The 13,266-nt window shown below is 31.4% G+C and overlaps 1 protein-coding gene across 1 annotated transcript; it reads right to left on the bottom strand.

The window, feature by feature from the left end:
* Positions 1–290: 290 nt before the first annotated feature.
* On the bottom strand, positions 291–4,761 carry LOC141640616 (pyruvate dehydrogenase E1 component subunit beta-like). Its single transcript, XM_074449345.1, has 4 exons — positions 4,393–4,761; positions 4,091–4,194; positions 3,974–4,008; positions 291–1,459 (listed from the first exon to the last, which is right to left on the bottom strand). Exons 1-4 carry the CDS (start codon positions 4,463–4,465, stop codon positions 487–489), a joined length of 1,185 nt encoding a protein of 394 aa, XP_074305446.1. The 5' UTR covers positions 4,466–4,761; the 3' UTR covers positions 291–486.
* Between the last annotated feature and the right edge of the window lie 8,505 nt (positions 4,762–13,266).

Consider the following 13,266-nt stretch of genomic DNA (forward strand, 5'->3'; position numbering starts at 1 on the left):
CGTCTCAACCACTAAACCAATATCTCTTTTATGTATCCATTATTAAAACAGGGTAAATAGACCCGTTTTGGACAAAAATGAACCGTCTTCATCCTTCAGTCGCTATACTTTATCGCTAAGGATCTTCATTCTGATAACATTCTGTATATTTCAATCAGTTTCAGGCATACTCGTCTCCACGGGTGGCCAACACATGCAGTCTAACCAGTTAGAAACTCATCTGTATAATATCAAATTCCAACGACGGAGAACTGTAAACAAACGTCTTCACCAAAAGAAACCCAAATGCCTAATGAGTAACAAAAAACTCGGATAACTCATAAAACCAGTATCTAATGACAGAATCACAGAAGTCTTAATAAGCCTTAAAAACATAACCATTTTAGTTTCCATAAACAAACAATGACACTAAACAGAATCACAGAAGTCTTAATAAGCCTTAAAGGAACAGGGGAAGGCGAGGCGCCTAGTACACTAAACCTCTTCCTACCGACATAGCTGCTCGACAGCAGTGACGATCTGGGCAGGTTGAACCACAGTCCATTCCTCCAATGTCCCTGCATAAGGGGTCGGCACATCCTGAGACGATAAACAAACAATTGGGGCATCCAAATAATCATGGAAGTTCTCGTTTATAGCCGCTGTCAAACTGGCCCCAATACCACCTGTGCGCATGCACTCTTCCACAATCACCACTCTGTGAGTCTTCTTAACCGAATTCCCGATTGTGTGTAGATCAAAGGGCTTCAATGATCGGATATCAATCACCTCGGGATCATACCCCTTGTTGACCAATGTCTTCGCGGCTTGCATCACATGATATCTCATTCGAGAATATGTCAAGATGGTAACATGCTCTCCGGGCCTTACCATCTCAGCTTCTTCAAGCGAGAGCACATACTCTTCATCCGGAATCCTCTCCTTGAGGTTGTAGAGCAAAACATGCTCGAAAAGAATAACGGGATTCTCGCTCCTTATGGCAGCTTTCATGAGTCCTTTAGCATTGTAAGGGGTGGAGCATGCCACCATTTGGATACCCGGGATTGATTGGAAGTAAGATTCAAGACGTTGTGAGTGTTCGGCCCCAAGCTGACGCCCCACCCCTCCAGGTCCACGGATAACTACTGGGATAGTGAATTGGCCACCAGAAGTGTAATGTAGCATTCCACAGTTGTTTGAAATTTGATTGAAAGCCAAAAGAAGAAATCCCATATTCATTCCTTCAATAACTGGCCTAAGCCCAGTCATGGCAGCTCCGATGCCCATTCCTGTGAAGGAATTTTCCGCGATTGGTGTGTCAAGAACTCTAAAGTCCCCGTACTTTGTTGCCAATCCTTTCGTCACCTTATACGAGCCACCATAGTGGCCCACATCTTCACCCATGACACATACACGTGAATCTCTTTGCATTTCCTCATCCAGACCTTCACGGAGCGCTTCAAAGAGTAATACTTCATGTCTGAAAGAAAATTAAAAATTAAAAATATGCAATTAAACAGAAAGAGCAGCAGTACTATTCCAAATTTATCAAACTTGCAGTAAGGTTTAAATATCAGAATATACATTGCAGCCATAGACAAAGCATTACACAAATAATTAAAGGACTTTTGCCATTAAGCTGAAGGAACAACAAGATGCTTGGCATAAATTTTCAATATATATTCAATGTGCATATACATGAGTAGAATTGATACCGAAACAAGTGGTAACCACTATGAAATTTAATGAACGAAATTTCAAAATATCAATTATGCTTAGATAAGGAAGCTGGTGCATAGCTATAAACAGAAATTCGTGTTTCCCCCTCAGCAATACAAAGTTCATATACCGTCGAGATTGTCATCTACTTATCTCCATATGTAGTCAAGAAAAGGATTCTGGCGAGAGAAATATAGAGCACTTGGTACTTTCAAGCCAGACCAGAATAAACCCAAGTAACTTCTTAACTATATGCTTATAACTACCCTAACCAAAACTAACTTTATTTACACGGCTACTTAAATAGTATTATACCAATAAACTACAAGACTTTGGCCGAGTGGTGGTTACGTTAATTTGTCATTTTACCCAGGGTTTAACATATAGCTTGATAAGAATTCTTCTCAATCTTCAATTATCCTTAAATAAATCTGAAATGAAAACCTACAGAAAACAGTTGTGTTTTGGGTTTTAACAACTTAAGTTAGTACATAATAACATCGGCCTACGAATTCTCCGGAGTATAACACCCTTTTGATTGTAAAAACACCTGTACTCATTTTCTAATTAAAGAGAATAAATAATGAGAAAATGAGATTCCTATTAAGCTCATCTTATGTCTTCCTCCACTTTATCTAAATAATTATAAAATATTGGCTAAACCCTCCTTAGTCCTTAGTCTTACAAATAAAACAAACTACCTGTATATTTATCCAAAAATGCAATTGTTGTTTGATCCTACTAACTCCATTCATGCTTCTATCTCTAAATTGTAGTTCAACTCCGTCTAAATAAATAAATAGCATGACTTGAGAAGTATCTCATGTTTAGCTTAGCCCTCCAACTCATGTTAACACAGCCACTAGCACTTCTAACTCTCATCGTGCAACCCCAATTACGTAACCCCTGAGACCATTTAATTCATTTGTTGCTAATCCGAGGCAGTTTTCCATATTTCCAATGGAGCCAAAGACTCATTACTCTTTGGTTATGGATTATAATGGAATAAATCAAAATGGCTCACTAAAGTAGCTGCGCTTCTTTCTTTTGTGAAGTAGCGGTCCTTCAATGCAGTTCTCGACGCAATTTTCATCTTGGGTCATTCGGAAACAGCCTCTTTGTGTTGCTAACACAAGGGTAAGGCTGCGTACATCCGACCCCCCCTTACCCCGCAATTTGCGGGAGCCATTGAGGCATTGGGGTAATGTTGTTGTTGTTGTTGCTAATCCGAGGCAGATGCTAGTTTCTAATGTGTATTTTTAATGAAGAACTATGTTGAGTGCCCTATCTGCAAAGAACAAAGTTGTCCACTGATTGAAATGTGAGTCTGTGACTGAACCAACACTTGGGTTGAAAGAGTATATAATACACAGCGGTTTGGATATGGTAAATTCACCACTCAACTTGGCGTTTTTAATTAAAAATTTATTACAGGTTTTTTCTTCTTTGCAGAAGCGTCATGCAAAATGACAGTATTAAATCTTTCTACACAAACAATATTCGATCTACATAGACTCTAGTTCAGCAACAAATAATTTTGATCAACTTAGTTTTCTAAACTTCTTTCACAGAACAGAAGTTTTCTGCACTACGAGACAGTGAATGACAAGTTGACAAAAATTACACTAAAGTCCAAACAGTCTAATGAAGCACAACAATTCAAGGTTAACTACGGTTAAGTGGCATTTTGAAGTTGTTACACCAAAATGAAGAAGAGTTGGGATGAGATGGGAAGTTCATGGTCAATCCCATAATGCACCTCAAAATCTGGGGTGAACAAAGATGGTGAAAGAATGATGTCCTAGCCCAAATTTAAGCTTGATAAGAAGGAAACGTCAACGTGATAGTTCCAACAATACTCCTCAAAGTACAAAATCTAATGCAATGACTGCACAATAAGAGCGGGATACTTCGGTAGCATCTAGATATATTTATAAATAAGTCCAACTAAATCTACAACTTCATTCTTCAAACATGATCAAAATAGGCCGCTAGAACAGAAGTAAACTGAAGTGAACGGAAATTAAGTCCAAAAGAAGAGGACCTAAGCTTCAAGGTGATAAGAGCCTCAGATAACATGTGAACACAACAGCATCCTAGGTAGCATCCTTAATACCAATTCAACAAGAGTGTAGAACACACGGAACATACCCATATAGGCGAATATGGAGCTAAACGACTCCGATTTTATCTCATGATCACAATAGAAAACCTTAGAACACAAAGCCAACAAAAATGTTTAATGCTTAATACATTAAAATACTAAAGAACATACCCAGTCTTAGAAGATGTCACGGGAGCTGCAGGAGTCTGCACAAACAAGATAAAAATTATGTCAAACTAAATTCTGAAATTTGCAGAAAACGAGAATAATGCTATGAAGATAACTCACAGCAACAGCATTAGCAACAAGATTTACAGCCTTATTCCGGTTCGACACCGAACCATGGTTTGCACCAAGGTCAGATCTTACAACCAAGAAGCCAACATTTCTGCCTGGCAATCAAACAAGACATAAATGAAATTTAATAACCCAAACAAATGTGATGATTTAATCTGTATAAATAAATGATACAAAGATTGAAATCAGAAATTGTTGAAAACCCAGAAACAATTTGAAACAGAGGGACAAAACCCATTAATGGTATTAACGGATCTCTAATTACGCAGTTGATATTTTGGAAAGAAGCATACCATGGAATTTATTGGAAGGAAGAGATTTGGTTGTAGAGAAAGAAGGAGTTCCAACTGACTGAATTGTAGCCATTGGAGAGGTAACTAAAAAATGTAACACAAAATGCCGCAGCTTGTATGATTTTGATTTTCTTATTATACCAAGAGCAAATCAAATTGTGGACGGACGGAGAATTTGAGGGACCAATATTTCACCTACAATTTCTTTTCCTTTTTCAAAAACTTGTTGGAAAGCCGCTTACCAACACCGTAATTTACACATGTCAAAATATGATTTGATTGGATTCGATTCGATTCGACCACTTTTCTAGGGACAAGGCCCTAAAACCTTCACTTGTGGCCCTATTGACCCAAACCCAACATACAAATCAATCAATCAATATCTATTTATATTAATAAAGGAAGCTTTTTTCGAGCGATTATAGAGACTCCAATCTTAATGAAATACTTACAATAAAATTTTATCTTTTTAAAATTGGATAAAGACTAATTAATCTCTCAGTTTTGACTCGATTCCACCACTACGTTATTGCTCATCGGATAAGATTTGGCTAGAATTTACAATATACAATATAGATAGATAATAGTATAAAAATAATGCATGATAATCAATAGTCCAGCCTTTATAGAGTTTCAGTACAAGTAAAATTTATGTCAAATTGTTGTATAAATAGTTAAATACATTGTTTTGTAGAATTGCTTTCTTTATTTTACTTTGTTACGTATTATGTCTTTAATCCTTAGCATTCATGGAATCTTTGTCTATGTTACTATCATAGTTCATCACATAGTTTGATCGGTGACACATAATTGTATCATATTTTATATCATGTCATTGATCTACCTTAATTTTGTTTTTTTGTTTTTTTTTTTCTAACAAGTCATCTTTGTTGTATATATGTAGGTGAACGTTATTACAAAAAAACAAAGCAAATTTGCGTTCTCCTAATCTAAGTTTGAGTGAATAAATACCAAGAAAAGGTAAAGAATACACTTTTGAGTTTCGAATTCTTTTTATGCTTAACTAATACTCCTTTATATATGTGTGAAAACACAATTGTTCAACCGATCTTTCGGTTAATTTCCTTAGAACGAATGTGATCGTTGATGACGATATATGATGACCGATCAAAAGATTATGTCGTTTGCCAAATCATAGAAGGGGAACTTATTGTATCATTGACAATTGAAATGGCTATTTGATTAATTAGCAATTCAATAGTTGTAAGTTGTAACAATACCAATTATGGATAGACGATTTACTTTTTAAAATACAAAAGGATTCTTACAGTAAAACTAACTTCACGGATCTTATTCTAATGTTCCTAAAAATTTTGATTATAAATACTGATTACAACTCATAGTTCTACTAAGATTATGGAGATTTTTTTTTTCTTTTTAAGGGGATAACCGAGTATAAATTTTGGTACATACTTCGTAGTAGAAATAGTAAATGCGGTCCAATGTTGACCTTTTATTTTATATCAATACCAGCATTGTGTTTTCAAATTTGTTAGAGCTATTTATCATAGAAACTCATTTATGAGAGACTCATATATCGTGGCTTCGATTCCAAATTTCGATTTGCGGCAAATTCAGACTTAAAAGAAGTCTTATTTCTCAAGTCTCAAGCTAGAAAAAGACTGTAAAAAAAAAACCTAGAAAAAAAAAGACCGAGCGAGTTTTCCTGGCCTTCTGTTTTTTTAGTTGGTTTTGTATCTAATTTTAGTTTGGAATTAGGATTAAATTCTGTTTTTTTTAGTTGGATTTGTATCTAATTTTAGTTTGGAATTAGGATTAAAGACACATAATAGTGAAAGATACTATAAGTATAAATTTACATTGGCGCATCTAAAATTAATTAGACTTCCCCAAAGGTAAATAATTATGATATGTCATGGTAACTAAGTATAATAATTTCATACTTCCGATAAACTTAAGAGGCATTTTATCTCACTAGCATATTTATTCTTTTATAATAGAGTATAATTTTTTTTATATAGTATATGATTTTATGTCTTATACTTCCTTTATTTCACTCATTAGTTGTCAACTGCAAAATTCGACATAAAGATCAGGAAGACGTAAGATAATAAAACATTTTAATAATAATTACTTGCAACCTAAAAATGAAAATTGACTGGGATCAGAGGAGTATGGCAAAAGAAGAGTGAATGAGATAAAAAATGGTAGGATTACTTCTCACTTGACCTGTCAAAACATGACCCGACCTGGTGTTTTAGGATTAAAGACCCGCGATCCAAAATGATCTGAACCGAAATAACCCGTTATTTTAGAGTCGGAACCGACCAGTAACTCCACTACCGCAAATTACCAAATTTAGGTTCTATAGTAACACGCTTCGCAAAATACAAAGTATGTTGTGTTTTACTTAAAAGCACTCCAATTTTTTTGTTGTTGCAAAAAGGCACTCCAAAGTGAAGCATTTGCAAACTTTATTCATACATGTAACTATGTAAGTTCGCGAAAGTATTCTAACATAACCTTAAACATGATTAAATTATAACAAAACTGGCCAAAGACGAAAAATTCCATAAAATATGCTTAAATTCAAATTTTTTATGTAATATTGATGTCAGAGATGCCATATGATTTTATACAAGCCTTTTAGATTGTACACTGACATTTTCTTATTACTACATTATTACACACGATAGAACACTACAAAGAGAATGACTATTACCGGGAAGGTTGTGTCAGTTCGTGTTTGTGTCAATTTTAAATGAAAAAGTTGTTGGTTATTATTACATTATATACGACCGAACATTACAAATAGGCCCGTGCATCGCACGGGCATTAAATCTAGTATATAACTAAAGGAGGCTTTTTTTTTCTAATTATACTATTAGCATTAGAATTAGGAGTAATTAATTATTTACAATTTTTCTATTATAATTAGGAATCTAATTTTCCTATTAGAAATGAGAATTAATTAATTATTTTACATTTTTCCTATTAGAAATAGGAAATATATTAACAATTTATTAATGCTTTTTTTGTCCTAATTATACTATTAGAATTAAGAGATAATAATTATTTAAATTTTTTCTATTATAATTAGGAATATGATTTTCCTATTAGAAATGAGAATTAATTAATTGTTTACAATTTTATTATTAGAAATAGGAAATAAATTAATTATCTACAATTTATTAATATTAAAAAACCTTTGATATATTTATAATATCCAATTTTATAAGAAATTCCGATTAAAAAAATAAGGTATCTATAAATACTATTAAAAGGCTAGGATAAAAATGTCACGTAGACAATGCCACATGGGATGAAAAAAAGCCACGTACACAATAACAATGTGACTTGGCAAACTAATATGACATGGATTATCAATTTATTATTATATTGCATTAATTTAATTCACTTATTTTCTTTAAAAATCCATCCATATTCCATTAGCTTTAAACTTAATTAACTCAAAAAAATTACAATAAAAAAATACACATTAACTATAAGTTAATAATTTCAAGAAATATCATATGGATTAGTATTATATGTATTCGAAATAAAATAAAATAAAAAACTGAATACATAAGAAATTAAGAACGAAGAAGAATAAATGAAGTTGAAAAAAAAATGTATTGTCAGATTTGTCACTAATTCACTACTTTTTTTTTTTTGAAAGGCACTAATTCACTATTGTTGTTATTATAACTTTGTTGTATATAGAAGATGTTTTATAGAACTAATTAATCAACAAATGAGTATTAAATATCATATAAAATATTTTTTTAGGAAAATATAAAATATATGGAAAAAAAATATTTATTTAATTTAAGTAATTTACAAACAAATTCTGTAAATATTTAAATGAAATTAAACACTAATAATAAAGTTCTAAAAGGGTAGTAATACCGTGTATTTAGTTCATGAAATTATTTCACGTAAAGGATAAGGTTTTGGAAAATATAAAATATTTTCTTAGGAAAATATAAAATATATGGAAAAAAAATATTTATTTAATTTAAGTAATTTACAAACAAATTCTGTAAATACTTAAATGAAATTAAACACTAATAATAAAGTTCTAAAAGGGTAGTAATACCGTGTATTTAGTTTATGAAATTATTTCACGTAAAGGATAAGGTTTTGGAAAATATAAAATATATGAAAATGAAAATATTATTTAATTTAAATAATTTACAAACAAATTCTGTAAATACATAAGTAATTAAACACTAATAATAGAATTTTAAAAGGATAGTAATACCATGTATTTAGTTCATGAAATTATATCACGTAAATGATAATTTAAATGAGACCTTCTCCATTCCACTTTTATTGTTTAATTATCCTTTAAAATTTATTCCAAATTAATTGTTTTTTCAAAATTTAGTATGATAAATGACTTAACTATTAGTATCTATATAATATAATAAAAAGGGAAGATGAGTAGTTTTTTATTTGACGTGTGTCATGTTAAGCAATTTTAAGTGCCACATTTTATGTTATTTTTCTTTGTATTTTATCTATACAATATAGTTAAAAGCATACTTAATGCATTTAATTTTTAATCCACGTGTAATTTTTCTATTGGTTACTAATAATTCAATTATATTAATTACTTAATTATCTAACTAAAAATAAGTAGTTATCTAACTAAAAGTAATCTCTAAATACCATGTGTTACATGCTTATAAAATACAATAAAAAAAATATTAGTGGCAAACACAAAAAACAAATTAATACAAACTCTTTGTTTTCCTTTCATAAATTTGGTATTAATTTACATATTCATTTAACTTTTTTTTCTTTTTTTTAATATTTGGTCTTTTGGTTTTCCTCACAATTATTATACTTTGTATTTATTTCACCATTTTTTTTATCTCCCCCTTAGTTCAAACAACATTCTTCTTCTCTCAAATAAATTATTGAAATTAATTTGATAATTAATTACAAAAGTTTCCTTATATAAATATCATAACAATCCTATTTTTCATTTTTATCCAAAAGTTTGTAGGTAAAGTATGCATATATAACCAATTGAATTATTTAACTTTTTTATTCTTATTATGTTTTGAATTTATTTATAGTTTGAATCTTATATAAATATTACAATAATCCTATTTTTCATTTTTATCAAAAAAGTTGGTAGGTAAAGTTTGCATATATAACCAATTGAATTATTTAACTTTTTTATTCTTATTATGTTTTAAACTAATTAATAGTCAGAATCTTATTTAATTATTATTTTTGTATTTGTATTAAAATTGCAGGTTGATGACATACTCACATATCAAAAACATTGCACGAAATCTGGAAATATATGGTTATGAAACTTCTTTGCAATTATCTTTTGACTTGAATATATTTTTCAGTTTCATTGAGTTTTCCTTTTTTTATTATTATTATGATGTATGCACAATATCAAATTGTACTATGAATCTATAATTATTGGTGACATGTTACATTATAAATTCCAACCCCCTTGGAATATTAATTGACAAATGTTGTAAATTGTAATAAATTGTCTTATACCCTTTCGTGCACTTTATTAGTTTTCCGTGTACTCTTCAACTTGTATTTTGTGAATCATGTTATAAATCAAATATATTAGTCGACAAACAGATTATAAATCAAATGTCTTAATGGAAGTGTTGAAGTTATATGCACCAAAGATATAAATCGGATCTTTTAATGGGGATCAAGGTAGATATTTTGCATGGTTTTTGATTGAAATCCAATGATCATTTTCCAATCCATTGTTCCATTTTGAATGCTTTCAAGCCTTTAAATCATTTTTTGTTTTCCATCAAATATTTTCTTCTAGCACTCTCAATATTTAATTTTTTTGCTTGTATATATTTTTGTTTTCTCATAAGCAATTGTTACGAATATTTTTTAATTATCACCCCACTGCTCTTTTTTTGTCCATTTCTATATTATCACCCTTTTTCTTTAATTTCTACTTTGGGGCTTACTTTTTACCAATGTTTCTTATAACTTTTTTTTTTTAAAATTACAAAATAATGTCATCGTTTAAGGGTAGAATTCTCACATTACTCCACCAATTGCAAACTTTTTCCTTTTATTTTCTATTGGTTTTTATCTTTTCTTAATCTTAATTATTGCACACAAGCAAATGAGGTGATAATTAAAAAAATGGAAGAAGTATAATAATACAAATTGTGTATCCTTATTTCTTTGAAAATCATCGGGATAGGCGTTAAAGCTCTTCACATAAAAGTTTACCAACAACAAAAGATATATAGATGACTCTAATTGACAAGAGATATAGTCGAAATGAAACTAGAATGATGTCCATTGTTTGACAAATACATTTTCTCGTGTATCCTCTCAAAAATTGCTCACATATAATTTATTTTTAAAATTATTGAATGCGTATTTAGTCTAAAATTTTATTTGTATAAGTCACATGTCATCAACTCCTTGCTAATAATTTAAGTATATCACTTAGGTATTTCGTTATACAAAAATCATTTCAATAATATTTTTCCCAATACGTTGGAAATCAATTAAATTTACAAGGACAATGTTGCAAGACCGACGAGCCGACAAGAATTGTAAATGTATTATTTGTTAAAAGTTTAACAAACTCCATTGCATTTAAGAAAATAAACTTGTAATTTTAACCTAATTAGTAAGATAAACATAAGTTGTATTTTAACATAGCGCTTTCTGCGCATTATTCATATCGTCTCTAATTGACTAAAGGCAATATGTAAAATTCAGTTATAAAATATCATTACCATCCATTCATTTATATATTTTACATATTTACTTTATTTTACATTTCTTTTTTCATTAGAATACCTTAGGTAATAAGGAATAGAATTAGATGTCCAAGTGTCCAACATTTTGTTTCTTTGTCGGATAGAAATAGGACCAAGGTTCTCCGAACGCACCAAAACAACAATAAAAATAATTTATCAAGTACTAGAATGCCAAAAGCCGTCAATGTTGAGTAAACTGAACAACCACCATGACAAAGCCAAGCGCCCTCGAAATTCAGAGACAATCTAAACACCGTAAAAAGAAAAGTACAGAACAAAAACAGAAAGGGATTAACAGTAATTAACACAACAAGACAACATTGAATAAAAGGACAAAGACAATGAGGACCGTAGAAAAATAAGAGTAGTTTTCAAAGTTAATATATATTCCACTGTTTGAATGCAATTTTACGTTTCCCATAATTTGTGTTGACTTTCCTTATAGGCTTTGAGAATAAGTTGTTTAAAGCGCTCTAATAAAACAAAAGGCAATACAATTTTCCATTTAATTTATATGCAATACCAGTTTTCAAAATCAGATAATGGACATTCGTATATTCTTTAAAATGAGGGATTCATGGGTTTTGGTGCTATAATATATCTTACCCTCATGAACTGTGACAGAGACCCTCTTTATTGCCTTGCTTAGGTATCCTACCAACATATCTCTAAGGTAATAAGCAAGAAGACAAACAAGCCGAATAACGCATTCATGAACGATACCGCAAAAATAAAAGAACAAAAACAATCAAACCCGTGATTTTCACGGGTCACAAAACTAGTTCACATTATAAATGAGGGATATCCGTCTATAGTTATAAACGAACTAAATATTCACTTACTTTAAGCATAAGACAAGCAACAAATTGCATGGTCGGACCCAAAAATGTCATCACTTTAAGCATATTTGACCCGTCTTTCACTTTAGACGGAATATCCGTCTATAGTGAGACTAATTGAACCCAAGAAACTCGACTCGGCCCGTGGGTCAAAGATAAATAGGTATTTCTATAAGGTAACCCTTAGTTTTTTAGATTCCTATAAGGTGACCCTATATATGATTATCTCGGCTCGAGAGTTTAATGAGTCAGGCCAAGCTAACATTGGCTCAGCTTAAAAAGTTCGCGAGCAGCTCGAACTTGTAAAATTAGATAAGGTATTGCTCGGATTTTACAAAAATATTTTATCCTTGATTATATATTTGTATCACACATATCAAGTTTTCTCATTGATTTGCCAAATATTTTTATAAATAACATTTGAGCTTTGTTATTGAAAATATCGAAGAAAAAAGCGAAAGTTACATTTATATATAGGCTCGATTTGGGCTCGAGCTCGGGTTAAAGCTCGCAAGCTTTATAATGAGAACAATTTTTTCAAACTCATGTAAGCTCGAGATCAGCTCGAACTCGAATATTGGTTCACGAGCACAAGCCGAGCAATACAAATATTTCACTGCTTGTATTGTTGAACACACTTCTATATTCAGGTGACAATAAAAAAAGGACTAATAGATAGCGGGTATACAGTATTACCCATCTATTATCGGCGCCGAGCTTTGTGAACAATAGCACTTTCACCAATGTTTCTTCGTCTGTACATTGAATAACCTCCGGAATTTATTAGTTGTCTCGTTTATGGGAGGGTTTTGGAAAGTCGTATATTTGCAGCGGATTAGCGTGTGTTTGTGCTTCATGCAAGGACAATCATTACTTATGTGGCCACACAGACCATACAACATGTGTTTTAGTACAGGCTTCAGAAGAGAAGCTCGAGTGACCAGAGGGATTTCAGCACTAATGATCTTGTCAAAATCGCTTGGACAATTCAATTTATAAGGAGGCTTTAGAATAACGAGGCAACGTGCACGTGGCAATCCCCTTTTCTGGAACTCAACAACATACACAAAAGCGACAACTTCCCCAAAAATACGCTTCTCCATAATTAGTTTTTTAAGAGCCTCAAGTTTGGCGTGGAAAACCCTTGCTACTAACTAATAAGTCTGGTATATTCTGTGCCTCCTCCCAATTGTTAACTTGGCCTTGATCTCGGGCTAGTTTGCATTGCATGTTATAGTTACAAATAGGTCAGATTTACCATACCG

This window comes from Silene latifolia, unplaced genomic scaffold (assembly GCF_048544455.1).
Source record: "Silene latifolia isolate original U9 population unplaced genomic scaffold, ASM4854445v1 scaffold_95, whole genome shotgun sequence".
In the NCBI taxonomy this organism is placed as follows: Eukaryota; Viridiplantae; Streptophyta; class Magnoliopsida; order Caryophyllales; family Caryophyllaceae; genus Silene; species Silene latifolia.

What these genes read in the sequence shown, in the direction of transcription:
- LOC141640616 (XM_074449345.1), bottom strand. Translation starts at nt 4,465, where the DNA reads ATGGCTACAATTCAGTCAGTTGGAACTCCTTCTTTCTCTACAACCAAA. An exon ending in TCCTTCCAATAAATTCCATG is followed by an intron (nt 4,195 to 4,392) that starts GTATGCTTCTTT and finishes TTTGATTGCCAG; the next exon opens with GCAGAAATGTTGGCTTCTTG. An exon ending in GTGACATCTTCTAAGACTGG is followed by an intron (nt 1,460 to 3,973) that starts GTATGTTCTTTA and finishes ATTTTCTTTCAG; the next exon opens with ACATGAAGTATTACTCTTTG.